The following is a 20,991-nucleotide window of genomic DNA, read 5'->3' as shown; positions in this document are numbered from 1 at the left end:
AAGAGAAAAAATTAGTGCTTATATTTACCCCAATATTCACCATTTTCATTTCTGATGTATTTCACTTCTTCATCATTGAAGTACCCATCCATCATTTTCCTTCTACCTGAAAACAAGTTTTGGAATCTCTTGTAGTACAGGTTTGTTGGTGATAAATTCTCTTAGGTACTTTTCTTTTCTTTTCTTTTTCTTTTTTTTTTTTTTTTTTTTTTTTTTTTGAGATAGAGTTTCACTCTTTTTGCCCAGGCTGGAGTGCAATGGCACAATCTTGGCTCACTGCAACCTCCGCCTCCCAGGTTCAAGCGATTCTCCTGCCTCAGCCCCTCAAATAGCTGGGATTACAGGTATGCACCAAGATGTCCATCTAATTTTGTATTTTTGGTAGAGACAGGGTTTCACCATGTTGGCCAGTTTGGTCTCGAACTCCTGACCTCAGGTGATCCACCTGCCTCGGCCTCCCAAAGTGCTGAGATTACAGGCATGAGCCTCTGTGCCCAGGAGAGGCATTTTTCTTTTTAATTTTAGAATGTCTTTATTTTGCCTTCATTCTTTTATTTATTTACTTAGTTATTTGAGAGACAGAGTCTCATTCTATTGCCCAGGCTAGAGTGCTGTGGCACAATTACAGCTCACTGCAGCCTCAAACTTGTGGGCTCAAGTGATCCCCCAACCTCAGCCTCCTGAGAAGCTCCCACTACAGGCATGTGCCACCACACCAGCTAATTTTTTTAAAATGTCTTGTAGAGATGGGGTTTCACGATGTTGCTCTAGATGGGCTAGGCAGGTCTTAAACTCCTAGCCCCAAGCAATCCCCCTGCCTCAGCCTCCCAAAGCACTGGGATTACAGGTGTGAGCTACTGTCTTCATTCTCACAGGAAGTTCTAGAATAAGATTACTAAATTGATGGTTTCTTCCTCTCAACAATTTAAAGATGTTCCACTGTCTCTGACCTCAAAAGTTTCTAACGGAAGTCACCAGTTCCCAATCATCGTTCCTCCATGCCGAGACCAGCTTGGCTGTGGAGACCCTAACCCAGCGGCGCTAGAGAAATTAAACACACACACACAGAAATATAGTGTGTGGAGTGGGAAATCAGGGGTCTCACACCCTTCAGAGCTGAGAGCCTCGAACAGAGATTTACCCACATATTTACTGACAGCAAGACAGTGATAAGCATTGTTTCTATAGATTATAGATTAACTAAAAGTATTCCTTATGGGAAATAAAGGGATGGGCTGAAATAAAGAGATGGGTCTGGCTAGTTACTTGAAGCAGGAACATGTCCTTAAGGCACAGATCGCTCATGCTATCGTTTGTGGTTTAAGAACGCCTTAAGCGGTTTTCCGCCCTGGGTGGGCCAGGTGTTCCTTGCCCTCAGTCCAGTACACCCACGACCTTCAGTGTGGGCGTCATGGCCACCACGAACGTGCCACAGTGCTGCAGAGATTTTGTTTATGGCCAGTTTTGGGCCACTTTACGGCCAGATTTTGGGGGCCTGTTCCCAACACCTCCATATTTAATGTGTCATGTTTTCTCTGGTTGCTTTCTAGATTTGCTCTTTACCTTAGGTTTTTAGCAGTTTTACTACAGGGTACCTAATTTATTCTGCTTTAAGTTCACTAAGTTTCTGGAATCTATAAATTTATGTGTTCCAGATTTGGAAATTTTTCAGTCATTGTTTTTTCAAAAGTGTTTCTGCCTCATTCTCTCCCTCTTTGTCTTCTGGGATTCTAACTGGAAATACGTTATAAGCTTGTACAGTTCCTCACATTCCTAAGGCTCTGTTTATTTTCTTCTAATCATTTTCTTTCTATTCTTTACATTGGATAATTTTAAGTTATTTGAACCTTTCCTCTGTTATCTCCATTCTGCTATTAAGCCCATCAAGTGAATTTTTATATATTATATGTTATAGTTCTAGAATGTACATTTTTTATGATTTCAGTTGTCTGCTGAGATTTCTTATCTTTTCACTCATTCTGAACATATTTTCTTTACCTCACCCTTTCCTAGCAATTGCTTCCCCAGCTGCTTTAAAGTAGTTGTCTCTTAATCCAGTTCACATTGGGGTTAGTCTCTGTTAACTGCTTTTTGTCTTCAGAATGGGACACATTTTCCTCATTTTCAATTTTGGATTGTATCCTGGACCTTGTAAATGTTATACTGTGAATTTCATTTTCTTCACTGAAGACTGTTGACATTTTTGCTTTAGTAGGAAATTACCTTGCTTGGATTCAAACTACAAATTCTTCTCTTGGGCAGCAACTCAAATCTCAGTTCTAGACCTACCCCTAGTTGGGAAGCTGTTAGTCTGCCCTGCACATGCATGGTTCAGAAGTCAGTCAGAGATTTGGGCAGGGGTTACACACAGAACCTCGGGCTATACCATTCTAGTTCTCTCTGGGATCCATTTCTCATTTCCAGCAGCAGTTTCTTACTGCAAACTCTATCATCTGGTTTTTCAGGCCAGAAAGACTAGATTTTCTATGAGAATAGCAGGTATCAATGCAGCACTGATTTCACCCTGCCCTGAGGCTGGTATTAAAAAACAGGAAACTCTCCTGGACATTCTTCCAAGTGTTGTCTTTCCTCAAGAATCTGCCAGCCTCTTTTTTTTTTTTTTTTTTTTTTACTCTCCAGGACCTTCACATAGTTGTGTAGAGTATTTTACTCAGAATTTATCATTGTTACCTGCAGAAAGATCATTTGGCTATGGCCTTACATACACTGAAGAGGTTTTAGTTTTTAATAGGGAACTTAACCCATTTATATTCCCTGTCAGTGAAATACCTGATCTTGTTTCACACTTTTTGTTCATACTTTTTTGCTGTTTTCTAGCTTTTGCTCTAAGAAATATTTTTTCTTTGATCTTTCATCTTTTCTACTTTTGTAGAAAAGATTTTCAAGTAATCTGAAAAGCAGAAGGCATATTTTAAATTCTAAAATACTTGACTGTATCTGTCCCCAATTACCAGTGTTACAACTGATGACACTGCCCTTCAAGACTGTAAACTCTCCCTGCAAAGGGAACAAAATTATCATTTATAACCAAAGGACTTATTTCCTTTCTTCATCATTCTATTATTCTACTTCTGTATTCTGGCGGAGCTTCTTATGTTAGTTTTCCTACATCACTGATTTTATTTTCTTCAGTTTTAAGTCTACAGCTTAGTACTTCTACTGCAAATTTTAATTTATTTAATTTTAATTAATTTAATCTCTTTTATCTCATTTTGCTTTCTTTTATCACAGCTGATCTCAGTAAATCAGTTTTCAGCTCAATCTGTTGTCTTTTCTCAACTTGGATCATCTGTATTGAAGAGTCTATGTTTTCCTGATTTTTGAATAATATAAAACAAAAAATTCCTAAAACATACTTCTCTTTGCTCTAGTAGATCATCTGTAAAAGGATGTTATTCTTTCACCTTTTTTATTTTATTTTATTTATGTATTTATTTATTTACTGAGACAGACTCTCACTCTGTTGCCCAGGCTGGAGTGTAGTGGCCTGATCTCGGTTCACCACAACCTCCGCCTCCTGGGTTCAAACAATTCTCATGCTTCAGTTTCCTGAGTAGCTGGAATTACAGGTGTCCACCACAGTTTTTTTTTTGTATTTTTAGTAGAGACAGGGTTTTATCATGTGGGCCAAGCTGGTCTCCAACTCCTGGCCTCAAGTGATCTGCCCGCCTTGCCTCCCAAAGTGATGGGATTACAGGCATAAACCACGGCACTCAGCTTCTTTCACCTTTTAAGAATTAGATTTATTGCTGCAGTATCTTTTGTCATTCTCATATTAGGGTATTTTCTTAAGCAAGTGTATATAATCTTGAACAAGGTCTAATTTTGGTGCAACTCTGCAATCAAGATACGTGGCTTTTACCTAGTTTCCTTCACTTTCCACCTAGTTGCTGTCATAATCTGTCTGTACTTCAGTTCAATTTTAAAAAGTAATCAGTGTCATCCTGGATGTGTTCATAACTGTGGCAGAAATGCCTCCATAGTTTCCCTGCTAAGCATAATTCAGACTTTTTAACTAAGATACATATATTTGGTATTCATATTAAGAAACTATTCATCTACTTATATTTTACGAAGTTATTCTATGAAGAAAGGATGTTGAATTTTGCCAGATGCTTTGTCAGCCTTTAAGGTGATGACCATTGTATTTTTCCCCCTAGAAGCATTAAAATAATAAATTAAAATTAATATGTGTGTGTATGTGCATACCTATAACTGTTAGCCAACTTTCTAGTGATATTCAGTCTTTTATTTAGTATGAATATGCTGGTCTGAGTAGGAATCACATAATGTGTTGCCTGATAATCTAAGAAAAATAGTATTATTTTTGACATTTGAATGCTATCTAATGCATTTTCATTATAATAAACAGTGAATAGCTGGGCGCGGTGGCTCACACCTGTAATCCCAGCACTTTGGGAAGCCGAGGCGGGTGGATCACCTGAGGTCGGGAGTTCAAGACCAGCCTGACCAACATGGGGAAACCCTGTCTCTACTAAAAATATAAAATTAGTCAGGCATGGTGGCGCATGCCTGTAATCCCAGGTACTCAGGAGGCTGAGGCAGGAGAATTGCTTAAACCCCGGAGGCAGAGGTTGCAGTGAGCCGAGATTGTGCCATTGCACTCCAGCGTAGACAACAAGAACAAAGCTCCATCACAAAAAAAAGAGAATAAAACCCAGAAACTCCAAAGTTCACTGCTCTGATGGTTCTAGGGTCAGTCAGTCTGGGACATTTTTAGCACCTTGTGTCAATCTGCCAAAGAAGCAGAGTCATTTCAATTTATGTAGTCTATTACCCCATAAAAATGTATTTCTATTTTTGATTGAGTAAATGTCTCAAGTTGAACTACTAATTTAATTTCAAATTTTTAACTAATTGAACCTACAAATCTATTATTAATTTGTTTTCAGAGTCTTCATCCACTTAAAACAGTCTTATTATATTTCCCTATTGGAATGTCATGAAATTAACAACACTTTACTGCAGTACCTAAAATGTGAGAGACACGTATGTGAAATTTTAAAACATGGATTTTTGTTTCTAGGTTTCTGATGACTGGACACGATATATATATGGGGGTGTGTGTGTGTGTGTGTGTGTATATATATATGTGTGTGTGTGTGTGTGTGTATATATATATACATACATATTTTTTTTTTTCCCCAGAGACAAGGTCTTCCTATGTTATCCAGGCTACAGTCAGTGGCTATTCACAGGCATGATTGTAGCTCATGTAGCCTTGAACTCCTGGACTCAAGCGATTCTCCTGCCTCAGCCTCACAAGTAGCTAGGATGACAGACATGTGCAAACGCACCCAGCCCCGACACTAGAATCTTTGAAAAGTAAAAATCATAATCCAAGTCTCTTCCGATTAAAAAAAAAAAAAGAAAGAAAAGTAAAAATGTATTTACTTGTATGTAGACATTAAAATATTTACCTAAATGACAAAATTGCTAAATGAATAATTTACTTGAAGCTTTATAAAAATAAGAAATTAAACACAAACTCTCTCTGCGTATATATATATATATATATATATATATATTTTTTTTTTTTTTTTTTTTTTTTTGAGACGGAGTCTCGCTGTGTCTCCCAGGCTGGAGTGCAGTGGCGTGATCTCGGCTCACTGCAAGCTCCGCCTCCCGGGTTCACGCCATTCTCCCACCTCAGCCTCCCAAGTAGCTGAGACTACAGGCGCCCGCCACCACGCCCGGCTAGTTTTTTGTATTTTTAGTAGAGACGGGGTTTCACCATGTTAGCCAGGATAGTCTCGATCTCCTGACCTCGTGATCCACCCGCCTCGGCCTCCCAAAGTGCTGGGATTACAGGCTTGAGCCACCGCGCCCGGCCTCTGCGTATATTTTATCTGAAACTTTTCAAATAATGTCCTATTCCTATGGATCTGATCCAAGATCCTCTTTATTTCAGGTTCAAGAGCCTTAACCAGATTGTCCCATGAAATATAAAATGAGTGTTTTCGGTTGGTTTTTTTCCAAGATGGTGGATTAGCGGCTTTCAGCATGCCTCGGACCCTTGGAAATGGCAAGATAGTACATAAAGATCAACTCTGTGAGTTTTAATTCAAGGAGGAAAATGGAAATCTACTGGAATCATAAAGGACAACCCAGAACCCAGGGAGGAGAATGCCAGAAAACAGCCCCCATGATAGCATCCAGCTGACAAAGGTGAGTGAATCCCCAGTACGTGAGAAAGGATGAAGCCTCCCTCTGTGACTCACCTTGCCACTGGGAATCCAAGCAACCCAGGCCAAGGGAGAGCATTTTGCTTCTCCCAAGCCCTGTAGTTAACTTGAGGAGAGGATTGGAGACACTGTGAAGGAAAGACACTGGGAAAAGCTGCAGGCATTTTCCCAGATCTGAGACTGAGAGCAGGACACCATTTTTAATCTGGGCCATTCTTGGGTGACCTGCAGCATGGCTGTACGGGCATTTTAGTCTCAGGCCAGGGATTGGAACACCTGCTCCAGAGTTGGATAGGCAGCCTCCATATCCAGAACTGTGGAAAGTGCTTCAGCAGTAGGTGCTGGAATTGTGCTCTCCCCTGTCACAAGTCTGGCACGGAAGAGAGCTGCTACAGCTGCAGTTTCTCCTGGGTGGTGAGACTTGAAGCCAGGGCCAGCACAGAAACCTGCAACTGATCTGCGTGTGCCATCACTGGATGCCCCACCCTGCCTCCCTGAGATCATGGTACAGCGGGACCCTCTCTCTTCCAACCCCAGGCAGAAATCCAGGCATTTGGAATATGTACTTGCCTGAACCAGTAGCCTGAGCCACCCCACCGTTCCTGGACATAGACTGTGATGCTGTGAGGCTCTCTCTGCTCCACACCTAGGCAGATCTCCAGGATTTGGAATACCTGTTTGCCGGGTTCAGCAGCCTAAGCTGCCCCAGCCTTCCTGTACAGAGATCCTGGTGCAGGGGGACCCTCTCTGTTACATGCCCAGGAAGATCTCCAGGCATTCAGAGCACTGCATGCTTGGTCCAGCAGCCTAAGTTGCCCCAGCCCTCCTGTGTAGAGCTCTTGGTGCATGGGGGCCCTCTCTGCTCCATGCCCAGGCATATCTCCAGGCATTTGGAGCATTACTCACTTGGATTGGCAGCTTGACCTGCCCCACTCTTCCTTTGCAGAGAGTCTGGTGCAGAGAGTCCCCCTCTGCCTCACAACCAGACAGATATCCAGGCATTCAGAGCACCCTCTCATCTGGTTCAGCAGCCTAAGCTGCCCCATGCTTCCTGGGCATAGATCATAGTGCAGCAAGACCCTCTCTGGTCCATGTCCAGGCAGCTCGCCAGGCAACTGGAGCAACCACTCTCCTGGATTAGGAGCTTAGGCCATCCTCTCATCCTCATGCAGAGAACTTGGAGCTGAGCAGGTTTCCCAGCTCCACACCTAGGAAAACCTTTGGGTACTTCATGGTCACCCACTGGATTCTCCCTTGGCACTAGTGCTTGTGTCTACCATCAGGGGACCTGCAGGCAGATTCGCCAGGTCTGCCTCTGCCCTTCATGTCTCCCAATGCCACCCTCCCAACCCCTGTCACGACCAGGGCTGAACAAGGAGTGCAGACCACTGTGTGTTCTACAAATCAGCTAATCGCCTGGAGCAACAGAGAGCTTCTGCCAGTAAACAAGGATCAAGTATATACCCAAACACACTGGTTGTAGCTGGCTCTCACCTGTAAGTGCCATCTACAGGCTTGTAAGACAAACTTCACAGCCCAATATAAAACATGCTGAAAATATGTAACAAACCTGCACGTTGCGCACATGTACCCTAGAACTTAAAGCATAATAAAAAAGATTAAAAAAAAAAATGCTGAAAGAAGTACATAGGGTAGCTGGTCGCAGTGGCTCATGCCTGTAATTCCAGCAACCTTGGGGGCTTGGGAGGCTAAGGTGGACAGATCACTTGAGGTCAGGAGTTCGAGACCAGTCTGGCAAACAAGGTGAAACCCTGTCTCTACTAAAAATACAAAACTTAGCCAGGCATGGTAGTGGGTGCCTGCAATCCCAGCTACTCAGGAGGCTGAGGCAAGAGAATTGCTTGGACCTGGGAGGAGGAGGTGGTAGTGAGCCAAGATTGGGCCACTGCACTCCGCAATCCAGCCTGGGTGACTAAGTGAGACTCTATCTCCAAAAAAAAAAGAAGAAGAAGGAGGAGAAGGAGAAGAGCAGCAGCAGCAGCATAGGGCTGTTCAAGCAAAGCCAAAAGATCTTACCAAGCATTCTCTACAGTCACATCCCCTAGGCAAGCAGGGAAAAGGGAAAGGAAAGAAAAATTAATAATAATAATAACAATAACAACAACATTATAGGGAAAGAAAGAAAAAGAAAAAAAATCCTACCTGCATGAAAATAATTACAAAAATCAGAAGTGCCAATGTCTCTAGATGAGAAGGAACCAGCACAAGAATTCTGGCACCATGAAAAAGCTGAAGGTAGTGACACCACCAAAAAATTTCTCTAGATCTCCAGCAATGGTCCCTAACCAAAATAGAAACTCAGAAATAACAGATAAGGAACTCAAAGCATAGGCCAGGTGTGGTGTGAACCTGTAGTCCCAGCACTTCAGGAGGCCAAGGTGGCCAGATCACCTGAGGTCAGGAGTTCGAGATCAGCCTGGCCAATATGGTGAAAGCCCATCTCTACTAAAAATACAAAAATTAGCTGGGCGTGGTGGCATGTGCCTGTAATCCCAGCTACTGGGAAGCTGAGGCAGGAGAATCACTTGAACCTGGGAGATGGAGGTTGTAGTAAGCCGAGATTATATGACTGCATTCCAGCCTGGGCATCAGAGTGAGACTCTGTATCAAAAAAAAAAAAAAAAAAAACTTCAAAGCACGCTTGCAAGGAAGCTCACAGAGATCCAAGACAAAGTTAAAAATCGAGAAAAGAAACTTCTAAAGCAATCCAGGAAATGAAGAGATAAACATCTTAAAAAGAAATCAATCAGAGCCTCTAGAATTAAAAAACTCGCTTAAGGAATTTCAAAATAAAATTGAAAGCTTTATAAATGGACTGGACCAAGCAGAAGAAAGAATTTCAGGACTTCAAGACTGGTCTTTTGAATGAACCCAATCTGACCAAAAAAAAAAAAAGAATTTTTAAAAATAAGTAAAATAAGCAAATTATTTCAGAAATGTGGGATTATGTAGAGCAACCAAACCTTCAAATTATTAACATTCCTGAGAGAGAAGGAGAAAAAGCAAACCACTTGGAAAATACACTTGAGGCAATAATTCAAGAAAACTTCCCTAGTCCTTAGAACATGGATAAATAAATTTGTGAAAAATGTCAAAAAAAAAAAAAAAAAGGAAACTTTCCTTATCTTGCCAGGGAGGTAGACATCCAGATACAAGAAATCCAGAGAACACCTGCAAGATACTATATTCAAAATGAACATCACCAAGACATATATAGTCACCATACTGTCCAAGGTCAATGCTAAAGAAAAAATCTTAAAGGCGGCTAGAGAAAAAGGGCAGATCATGTACAAAAGGAACCCCATCAGGCTAACAGCGGACTTGCCAGCCGGAACCTTGCAAACCAGGAGAGACTGGCAGCCGATTATCAGCATTCTTAAAGTAAAGAAACTCCAACCAAGAATTTCATATCCTGCCAAACTAAGTTTCATAGCAAAGAAGAAATAAAATCGTTTCCAGACAAGCAAGTGCCAAAGGAATGTGTTACTACTAGAGTAGCCTTACAACAGATCCTTAAGGGAGTCCTAAATATGGAAACAAAAGAATGATACCTGCTACCACAAAAACACACTTAAGTACATAGTCCACAGACCCTATAAAGAAAAAAAACAATAGAAACTACAAAGCAAACAGCTAACAATTTCACAATAGGATCATAACTTCACATATCAATATTAACCTTGAATGTAAATGGTCTAAATGCCCCACTTACAAGGCAAAGAGTGGCAAGTTGGATAAAGAAACAAGACCCATCCATCTGTTGTCTTCAAAAGACCCATCTCACATGTAATAACACCCATAGGCTCCAAGTAAAGGGGTGGAGAAAGATCTACCATGCAAAAAGAAAACAAAAAAAAAAGGCAGAAAAAAAATCTTATTATCAGATTAAATAGACTTTAAACCAACAATGTTTTACAAAGAAGGGTATTACATAATGATAAAGGGTTATATTCAATAAAACTTAACTATCCTAAATATATATGTATCCAACATTGGAGCATCTAGATTCATAAAACAAGTACTTATACACTTACAAAAAGACTTAGATAACCACACAATAATAGTAAGGGACTTCAATGCCCCACTGACAGGATTAGATCATGAAGGCAGAAAATTAACAAAGAAATTCTGGACTTAACAGTTGACCAACTGGACTAATAGATATGTACAGAACACTCTATATATCAACCACAGAATATACAGTCTTCTCATCTGCACACAGAACATACTCCAAGATTAACCACATGCTCAATCATAACATAAGTCTTTTTTTTTTTTTTTTTTTTTTTTTTTTTTGAGACGGAGTCTGGCTCTGTCGCCCAGGCTGGAGTGCAGTGGCCGGATCTCAGCTCACTGCAAGCTCCGCCCCCCGGGTTTACGCCATTCTCCTGGCTCAGCCTCCCAAGTAGCTGGGACTACAAGCGCCCGCCGCCTCGCCCGGCTAGTTTTTTGTATTTTTTAGTAGAGACGGGGTTTCACCGTGTTCGCCAGGATGGTCTCGATCTCCTGACCTAGTGATCCGCCCGTCTCGGCCTCCCAAAGTGCTGGGATTACAGGCTTGAGCCACCGCGCCCGGCCAAGTCTTGATAAATTTTTTAAAAATCAAAATCATATCAACCGTACTCTTAGACCACAGTAGAATAAAAATAGAAATCAATACCAAGAAGATCTCTCAAAACCACACAATTACATGGAAATTAAACAACTTGCTCCTGAATGACTTTGGGGTAAACAATAAAATCAAGGCTGAAATCAAAAGATTCTTTGAAATAAATAAAAACAAAGACACAATATCCCAAAATCTCTGGGATATAGCAAAAGCAGTGTTAAGAAAAAAGGTTACAGCACTAAATGCCTACCTCAAAAAGAAAGATTTCAAATCAACAATCTAACATCACACCTAGAAGAACTAGACAAAACAAGAACAAACTAACCCCAAGCTAGCAGAAGAAAAGAAATAAAATCAGAGCACAACTGAACAAAATTGAGACTCAAAAATCCACACAAAGAATCAGCGAAACCAAAAGTTGGTTCTTTGAAAGGATAAACAAGATCTATAGACTGCCAGCTAGATTAAAAAAGAAAAAGAGAGAGAAAATCCAAATAAGCACAATCAGAAATGACAAAGGTGACATTCCAACCAATCCCATAGAAAAACAAAAGATCCTCAGAGACTAATACGAACACCTCTACACACACAAACTAGAAAATCTAGAGGAAATGGATTAATTCCTGGAAACATACAGTCTCCCAAGATTGAATCAGAAAGAATTGAAACACCAAACAGACCAATATCGAGTTCCAAAATTGAATCAATAATTTAAAAACTACTAATCCAAAAAAGCCCTAGACCAGATATGGATTCACAGCCAAATTCTACCAGACATACAAAGAAGAGCCGGTACCAATTCTACTGAAACTATTTCAAAAAACTGAGGAGAGACTCCTCCTTAACTCATTCTACAAAGCCAGTATCACCCTAGTACCAAAACCTGGCAAAGACACAATGAAAAGGCTGATATCCGATGGACATAGATCCAAAATCCTCAAAAAAATACTAGAAAACTGAATTCAACAACACACCAAAAAGTTAATTCACCATAGTCAAATAAGCCTCGGTCCTGGGATGCGAGGTTGGTTCAACACACACAAATCAATAAATGTGATTCACCACATAAACAGAATTAAAAACAAAAACCATAGAATAATCTCAATAGATGCAGAAAAAGCTTTCAGTAAAATCCAACATCCTTTCATGATAAAAACCCTCAAGAAACTAGACATTGCAGGAACACACCTAAAAAATAATAAGAGCCATCTACGACAAACCCATAGCCAACATCATACTAAATGGGCAAAAACTGGAAGCATTCCCTTTGAGAAATGGAGTAAGAAAGGATGCCCACTCTCACCACTCCTATTCATATACTGGAAGTGCTAGCCAGAGCAATCAGGCAAGAGGAAGAAATAAAAGCAATCTAAATTGGAAAAGGAGAAATCAAACTAGCTTTCTTCACAGACAGTATGATTCTATACCTTGAAAACTCTAAAGATTCCATCAAAAGTCTCCTGGAACTGATAAACAACTTCAGGAAAGTTTCAGGGTACCAAAATCAATATATAAAAATCAGTAGCATTTCTATACACCAATAACATTCAAACTGAGAGCCAAATTAAGAATGCAATCCCATTTGTAATAGCCATACACACAAAAAATGCCTACGAATACATATAACCAAGGAGGTGAAGAAAATAAAGAAAATAACCAAATGTTAATTTTATAGTTATGTCATCACATATTTGAAATAAATGAAAAAAGTGAATTTATATAAAGTGAAATATATATATATACATACATACACTAGAAATGTTATTTAAAATAAACTAAACAGGCTGGGCATGATGGCTCATGCTTATAATCCCAGCCTTTTGGGAGGCCTAGGAGGGAGAATTGCTTGAGCCCAGGAGTCTGAGACTAGCCTAGGCAACATAACGAGACCCTAACTCTACAAAAAAAAAATTAAAAACTAGTTGGGCACAGTGGTACATGCCTGTAGTCCTGGCAACTCAGGAGGCTGAGGCAGGAGGATGGTTTGAGCCCAGGCATTCAAGGTTACAGTGAGCTATAATCACACCCCTGCACTCCAGCCTGGGTCAGAGCAAGACCCTGTCTCTAAAAATAAAGTAATTAATTGATTAATTAAATTTAATAAACATTTTGAGACTGCCAGAAAGGAAAATCCCTAGAGACCAAAAAACAAAGAGAAAGCTAAAAACTAAAGTAGTAATCATGCCAGGCACACGGACTCAAGCCTATAATCCCAACATTTTGGGAGGCTAAGGCAGGAGAATAGTTTGAGCACAGAAGTCTGAGACCAGCCTGGGCAACAGAGGGAGATCCACAAAAAATTTAAAACTTTGCTGAGCCTGGTAGTCCAAGCTACTCACAAGGCTGAGGCAGAAGGATCACTTGGGCTCAGGAGGTCGAGGATGCAGTGAGCAGTACCACTCGCCACCGTGCCCAACTAATTTTAAATTTTTTGTACAGATAGGCTCTCATTATGTTGCTCAGGCTAGTCTCAAACTCCTGCGCTCAAGCAATTTTCCTGCCTAGGCCTCCCAAAAGGCTGGGATTATAAGCATGAGCCATCACGTCCAGCCTGTTTAGTTTATTTTAAACAACATTTCTAGTGTCTTGTAGCGGTATTGCACCACGGCACTCCAGTCTGGGTGACAGAGCAAGACTGTCACAAAACAAAACAAAAATAAAACAATACAAAACAAAAAATAAAGTAGTAATCACAAGCGGACACTGATTTGGGGTTTTAACAGCTGCATGGTGTACAGAGGGTGAGGCCTTGGACCCAAACAAGGCATGAACTGGAAGTTAGAGCTAGAAAACACAGTGAAGTGCAGGACAGCAGTCTTTGGTCCCTTATTCCCTCCACCCGCCTCAAGTATAACTTCCCCTTCTCTTCTACAAGACCTTCCGAGACACTCCACTCCAGAGTTATTTACTCTCTTAGGTTCCTAAACTTGGTGTTGCTTTACATGACCACCAATTATTTTCTATTAAAATTAATAATGAGTAAATATTCCTCACAATTTTATATTAAAATTAAAGTTAATTTGTCTATAAATTCACAATAAATTAAGTTATTATAAACAATAAATTATTAACTGATTAGGCTATGATTGTAGCCCCCATCACCAACAACCATCCATTCTTGCCCAGGAAATTGAAGCATTACAAGTAGAAATGGAGGGAATGAGATGAATGAAGCAGAAGGAATTAAACAGAGGGGTAAAGGATTAATAGAGAAAAAAAAATATGTGTGTTCTTCTCCATCAGGCATTATTTTCTAGACTCCTAACCGCTAGTTTTTTGTCTCTGTTGAATGGCAGACACACCACTTACCCAGCTGTACAACTCAGAAAGTTAGAAAGTGTCCTTTCCTTTTTCCCCAGTATCTAACCTATATCCAAGTGCTGTCTACTTCACCTCCTAAATCTCTCTCAAATCTATCCTTCTCTCCATATCCATTGCCATCACCTTGTACCTGGGTTTCTTAACTTAGGCACTACTGACATTTTTGGCTACATAATTCTTTGTTGCAGGGGTTACATTATAGGATACTTTGGCTATATTCCTGGCCTTTACCTACTAGATGCCAGTAGCAGCCCTCTCCCACCAGGTGAGAGAGCCAAAAATGTCTCGGGTGTTACCAAATATTCCCTGGTGAGCAAAAGAGGCCCCTCGTTGAGAATCACTGCCTTATACCCTTATACCAAAGTATATTCATTTCTTGTCTAGTGTGCTACAACAGCTTCCTAATATGTCTCCCTGCATGCACCATATTACTATACCCCATCTAGTAACCTATTCTCCAAACTACAGCCAGAAGGGTATTTCCAACTCAGATCACGTCAGTCCCTGCTTAAGATAAGCTTCAATGGCTTAGCGTTTCTCTTAGAATAAAATCCAAAATCCTTATTATTGCTACAAGGTGTAGCTCTTACCTCTACAGATTCAACTTGTACTTTACTGCATCCTTCTCCCCCTCACTCTCCACTCTAGCCCCACTGGCTACCTCAAATGGGTCATTCTATCTCCAGCCACTCGGCTTTGCCTCAACCCTCTGCCAGCTCTTGTAGCAGTCTAAGAAGTTGCTTCTATTTTAAAAGATGGATGGATGGATAGATAGATAGATAGATAGATAGATAGATAGATAGATAGATTGATTGATCTGGGGCTGGGCGCGGTAGCTCACACTGTAATCCCAGCACTTTGGGAGGCCAAGGCAGGTGTATTACCTGAGGTCAGGAGTTCAAGACCAGCCTGGCCAACATGGTGAAACACTGTCTCTACTAAAAATACAAAAAATTAGCTGGACGAGGTGGCAGGTGCCTGTAATCCCAGCTACTTGGGAGACTGAGGCAGGAGAACCGCTTGAACCCAGGAAGCAGAGGTTGCAGTGAACCGAGATCGCACCACTGCACCCCAGTCTGGGCAACAGAGCGAGGCTCTGTCTCAAAAAAAAAAAAAAAAAAAAAAGGTGAATGCATTTTGATGGCTGGAAAAGAGGACACTCTTCTTTTTTTTCTTCTCCCCCTCCCTACCTTTTTCTAATGTAGTACTTTGAGTTGCTGTTTTAATAAAAGGACATTCTTTCTCTGGGACAGGATAGACAGAGATCAGTGATGACCATAAGGCAAAAAGATCGAAAACAATGCGTAAAAAGAGTCACAAAACCTAAGTTCTAGTCTTTGTTCTGTCATTCACTATCCATGTGATTTGTTTTTAATTTACATATAATATGTAACTTTTTTTGGCCTACAGTTCTATGTTTTTAGCACATGTAACCACCACTATAATTAGGATGCAGCAGTTGCATCCTGAAGCTGCCCTTTTGTAGTCAAACACCTCCTCCCCCCGAACCTTGGCAATCCCTGCTCCATTCTTCGTCTTATAGTTCTACCTTTTCCTGATATGCTTAGTCTCTCTGAGTCTTTTTCTCCATAAATAAAATTATATACACACACATGCACACACACACATATACATCATCTTCATTACATTAAAATATTAAGTTATTTATGATGATTGTCTGCTGTGGCTAAAAAACCTGGTCTATGACAAGCATCCCATTCCTTCCACAGTTTATATTTAGAAAAGGCTTTCTCTAAGTTTGTCCAGTTTTTGCAATTCCGCATCTTGAACTTTCAGTCTTCTCCAGAAGGGTGGCTCCAGCTCAGATTTCTGCAGGTTACCCCGATACACCAGTAGCTTTGTTCACTCCTACAAAGCTAGGAGCTGCAAAATATTCCTTTACCCCTCCTGGTGGCTGTCCTTTCTCAGTTAGTTAACCACACTGCCATAGTCTAAGCAGCCTAATTATCCTTTCAGCAGTCTTTGCTACAGGGCTTCCAAAATTGTTCTAGCTCTTTGCTATTTATGAGCATAGCTTGTCACTGAATGTCTAAAGGTAATACTGATGCCACTGTCAAATCAACATGTCAGCTGTCGTAGAGACAAGCTTCACTTCCACCTAGATAGAAGATCTAATATTAAAAAGCTCACTCCCTTGGCTCATAGGGTTGCTAACACTAGTTAATCACAAGAATGCTGTATATAACATTATATGGATTTTAATAAGTACATCTGCAAAATCACTCATAATTCTTTTGTAGTACAATGGATGAGGTATAACTATAATTGTTTGGATAACTGGATCCAAAAAGTGGTGATTAGTTAATTGATGTCTTCCTAAGACAAGGCCTCCAGTGGTATGCAACAAGTAACTTAATTTAGTCCTATCTGATTTACACATTTTAATTAAGGAATGGCTAAAGATATATAAATATGATTATCAAATGTATAAATGTCATAGTAGGGATAGCCAAAAAAAAATTATGTTAGAATCATACTTCAAAAATACTTCAAACATACTCCATTTGCAAAACAAAAATAAATAAAAACAAAAAACAAAAATAAAAAATACTTCAATAAAAATCAATAAAATGGCACAACATAGACTAATAAGTTGAAATGTGATATGAAGAAAAAGAAATTCACTACACAAACATAGAATGAGAGAGACCTAGTTTCACAGCAGGCTACATAGTAAGATCTTGGTCTGTTAGCAATTTTAAATTCAATATATGCCATCAATGTGGCACAGCTTACTTTAAAAAAAAAGTTCCCACTATGACATTACTCTTTTCAGACTCACTAATGAATTCCATGTTACTAATTGCAATGGTTAATTTTCAACCTCATTTCAGCTTGTAGCAGCATTTAACGGAAGTATTCATCAATCCTTTTGTTACTATTTTTCTTTTCCTCGCTTGACACTCTCCTGGTTCTCCTCCTACCTCACCAGCTGCTCTTTCCTGCCTCCTTTAAGACCGATGACTTCCAAATGTACATCTCCAGCCCAGACTTTTCCAATGAAGTCCAAATTCTCATATGCATCCCCCTTGTCACCACAGAAACCCCTACCTCCACCTCCCTACCCAAATCTGCTTTTTCTGTAGTCTTCCCCATCTCAGTAAACAGCAACTTCATCCTTCCAATTGCTCAGGCCAAAACCTTTGAGTTACTCTTGATCCCTCTCTCTTTTGTCATACCCTAGATCCATTCCATCAGTAAATCCTGCTGACTCTGCCTATACAGTATATCAGAACCTACCCTCTTCTCATCACTTTACTCCTGCATTACCTCCCCTTGGGATTGTTGCCGTAGTCTCCTAAATGGTCTCCTTACTTCTAACTCTGAAACCCCATACCCACACTCTATTCTCAATCCTGCAGCCAGAGAGATCTTTTTAAAACATGCAATCATCCAGTGTTCATTCTAAGACTATTTACTGAGAACCATCTATGTGTAAGACACTGTTATAGGTGCTGAGAACACATTTGAGAACAGAAGAGATACAAATCACTGCCCTCATGAAGCTTTTGTATCCTGGAAGGGAACAGATAATAAACTATAAATAAATAAATCAGTAAATTATATGGTAGATCCATAGTGCTATGGGTAAAAAAGAGAGCAGGGTAAAGGGAAGTAGTACCAAGAAGAAAGGGATGTGTTGCAGGTTCAGGGAGACAAGTCTAGGCTTCACTGGCAATGTAACTTCTGAGCAAAGACAAAGGAGGTGAGGGCTTAGCCATGCAGGTATCTGGAGAAACAGCACTCCAGGCAGAAAGATGTTCCCATTAAATCTCTCAGGAAATATTTGTGGTTTCTTAGACCTTTAACTGAGCACATGATGGGCTGAAAGATGCAAGATTTTAAACTTGTTTTTAATCTAAATATTACTTGTATTTTAATTTGTAAGTACTTTCTTAATAAGCCACAAGTGCTTTTTTAGAAATGATAATTTAAGTGAAGTATTAGAAACTATTCATGCAAGGAAGTTTTCGTTCTTTTTCTAAAATTTAATTATGAGTTTTGTCTTTCATTTAGTTGAGTTTCTTTCATGGCCCATAAAAAGCAGTCTAAAAGGCCTGCATTTTTTTTATAAGCACATATGACATATCTAATATTTAGGGGAAAAAAACACAAAAAAACAGCAAGTGCACCAAACCTGGGAATCAACTGGATTTAGCTTGCTAAGAATATATAACTTTTCAAATACAAATACCAACTGATTTTTCAGATTAAGCCAGTTATAAAACTAGTAATAAGCAAAGTCATCAGATTTACTAACACAATAAATTTAGTACAAAATTATGGATTTTTAAAAGCTTGTTAGTTTCCACCTAATTGGATGAGACTAGCACAATGTTTGTTTTTACCTTCCGGTGGCCTGTTGGATGTTGCCACAACGACGACCCCGTTTTTGAACAGATTTTCAAAAAGCTGTTTCAGAATCATGGCATCAGCAATGTCAGTGACCTATTGACAACAACATATTTGTTTTATTTTAATTTTACTTCTGCTCTAACAAATTTGCTAATGGATCATCTTTTTTTTAAGATGGAAGTAAATTCCAAGAGAAAAATTCTAATTATCATCATGAAGAAAAGAGTAGATAATTAAAATCATGAAACACTGTATAGCAGCCTTTTAAACTTGACTCTTCTTTTTGCAAGCCTATCATTTCTACACAAATTACCAAATGGTTCTATGATAACTTCTTTTATAGAACTACAGGTGGAAAGCATAGATAATTGTCCTAAACATTTAGGAAGTCTAATTAATTAGAACTAACATGACCAACACCCTCCTCCACTTTCCACCCGTTTCTCAACCCCCCCCCCAAAAAAGAGAGATGAAAAAAATAATAATAATAAAATACACAGGCTGTTTGAGATTTCTAATACCTTTCTGGCAAAGGTCCCTGGAAAGGTGACTTTAAATGGTCATGGGACTTTAGAAATAAGGACAAGTAGCCAGTGAGACATAATCAGCTGCTGTTGAAAATAGAATGATATGACATAGATACTATTGTGCAATTGTTGCACAAAACAATTCAACAGATGGCCCATCACAAAAATAAGCAATTTCATTGTTCTTTTTAAGTGCCTTCTATTACTGTCCATGAATAATCAAAAGGCACTGCAGTCACTTCCAGCACAGCCAGCCTCTGCTAACCTTCACAAACACAAATATTCCTTCTACCAAAAAAAAAACACAAAAAACAAAACAACCTTTCAAGAATGGCTAATATAGTCCCTTAAAAAAATAACTTGTGACAATCCTAGAAATGCATAATACAGATAAAACTATTCCATCCAAGTTAGGTTACAGAGAAATATAATTATTGGTCTTTTCTAAAATTGTTTTTTAAATTCACAATTATGAAGTAAGCTTAATGATATAACTTTTTCTAAAGGCTTTTAAAATTCACAAAGAAAGACAACAATTAAGGAGAGAAAGAAGTTGACTCCAAAAATAAATTTGTAACGAAGATTGACATCAATCATTGTAAGTACATAATAACATGGGCTTTAGATACTCCCAGTGTAAAAATGTCTTGATCTTTCTTTGATAGCACATTTCAAATAATCTCAGTACAACTTGCTTTACATATATCCACAAGATATAGTACATTGTTATTTTTAAACCCCATTAGAGGACATAAAAATTGGTGAATTCTTTCAATTAAATCAAAATCCTAAAAGTTACAAACTGAATGGTTATAATGCAATTAACAATAACCTGGGTTGCACAAGTCTAAATCACTTTTCTTTTTACAGCTAATATCTTACTCAAAGTTTTAATTATTTCTTTCCCACCTGAAAACAAAACCATGAAATAGGGATGTATTTTTTTATTTTTTATTTTTTATTTATTTATTTTTGCTGTCTCAAGTTATAACTAAAAAACTGCTAAAGATTCCTTACATTAAAAAGACTTCGGGAACTTCAAAATGGTGATTAAATGAAAAGGAAAGTGGTGCTGATATTATTTAATTTAGAGTTTAGGATCACTGTCAAATTTGGCTTCCGCAAAAACACTGACAGAGAAAGTCCTTTTCAAATGCTTGAACACCAGTGGCATTTCTGATGAGAGGACAGAACGAGCTTGCACATTTTAATAGTAACTGCACTTTTAAATTACATTGCCAATACACTGACTTTTTAAAAGAACAATATCAATGAAAGGTTGCCCGATTTTAGAGAATAAAAATGGTCATTTGACTATATCATTAATGTCTTTGAAAAAAATGTAAAATAGCTTTTGTGCCCTAAGGTTTAGAAAACTGAAGGGACATTTAGCTTATGACACAATACAAAGGTTTAAACTGAAAGTTGAAGAAAGCCAACAGTAAAGGCTTGTGGTTGAGTTATAATTTGCTGTTTTTATATTTCAGAATGTTTTTGCCCTATCAGAGCAAATTAGCTTGGAGAAGCTATGACTAATTAATAAAGCAGGAGTCACTTGGTGTAGCTGGGTGCCAGTGTATACTCTTTTGATCTTGTCCCCGCACTTGTTCAGCCTTGCCGGGGAACAGTAATTTTACAGTATAAGTGAACAGAAGACAATTGGCCACACATTCTTGGAGAGCTGGCTTTTTCAGTACCCAGCATTTCATTACCACCACGAACAAAAGAGAAGGCTACAGATTACCAATAAGGGTAGTCTGCTAATACAGAGAGTGGAGACATTTCATTAGCATTAAAGAGAAAAGATTTTTTTATAACCTAGAGTTGCTTTCCATTATGACTCACTTAAGTAGAAAAGGAAAAAAAAAAATCTAATGGTGAATTTACATGTGTGAGTGCTTGAGTCTCA

At 39.1% G+C, this 20,991-nt stretch overlaps 1 protein-coding gene across 6 annotated transcripts in view; it reads right to left on the bottom strand.

The window, feature by feature from the left end:
- AFG1L (AFG1 like ATPase) overlaps positions 1-20,991 on the bottom strand; it is a 253,080-nt gene that overhangs the window by 153,896 nt on the left and 78,193 nt on the right. For 3 of the 6 annotated variants that reach the window (XM_077999234.1, XM_077999236.1, XM_077999237.1), the window contains exons 6-7: positions 18,549-18,648; positions 29-106 (exon numbers count right to left, since the gene is read on the bottom strand). In XM_077999234.1, the coding sequence (XP_077855360.1) occupies positions 29-106; positions 18,549-18,648 (178 nt within the window). The remainder of the gene's footprint in view (positions 1-28; positions 107-18,548; positions 18,649-20,991) is intronic. The other 3 variants (XR_013416155.1, XR_001444556.3, XM_015137620.3) reach the window with 1 other exon arrangement.

Source organism: Macaca mulatta, chromosome 4 (assembly GCF_049350105.2).
Source record: "Macaca mulatta isolate MMU2019108-1 chromosome 4, T2T-MMU8v2.0, whole genome shotgun sequence".
Lineage (NCBI taxonomy): Eukaryota > Metazoa > Chordata > Mammalia > Primates > Cercopithecidae > Macaca > Macaca mulatta.
Note: the sequence above shows the minus strand (reverse complement) of the source record. Positions and strands in the feature narration are given on the sequence as shown.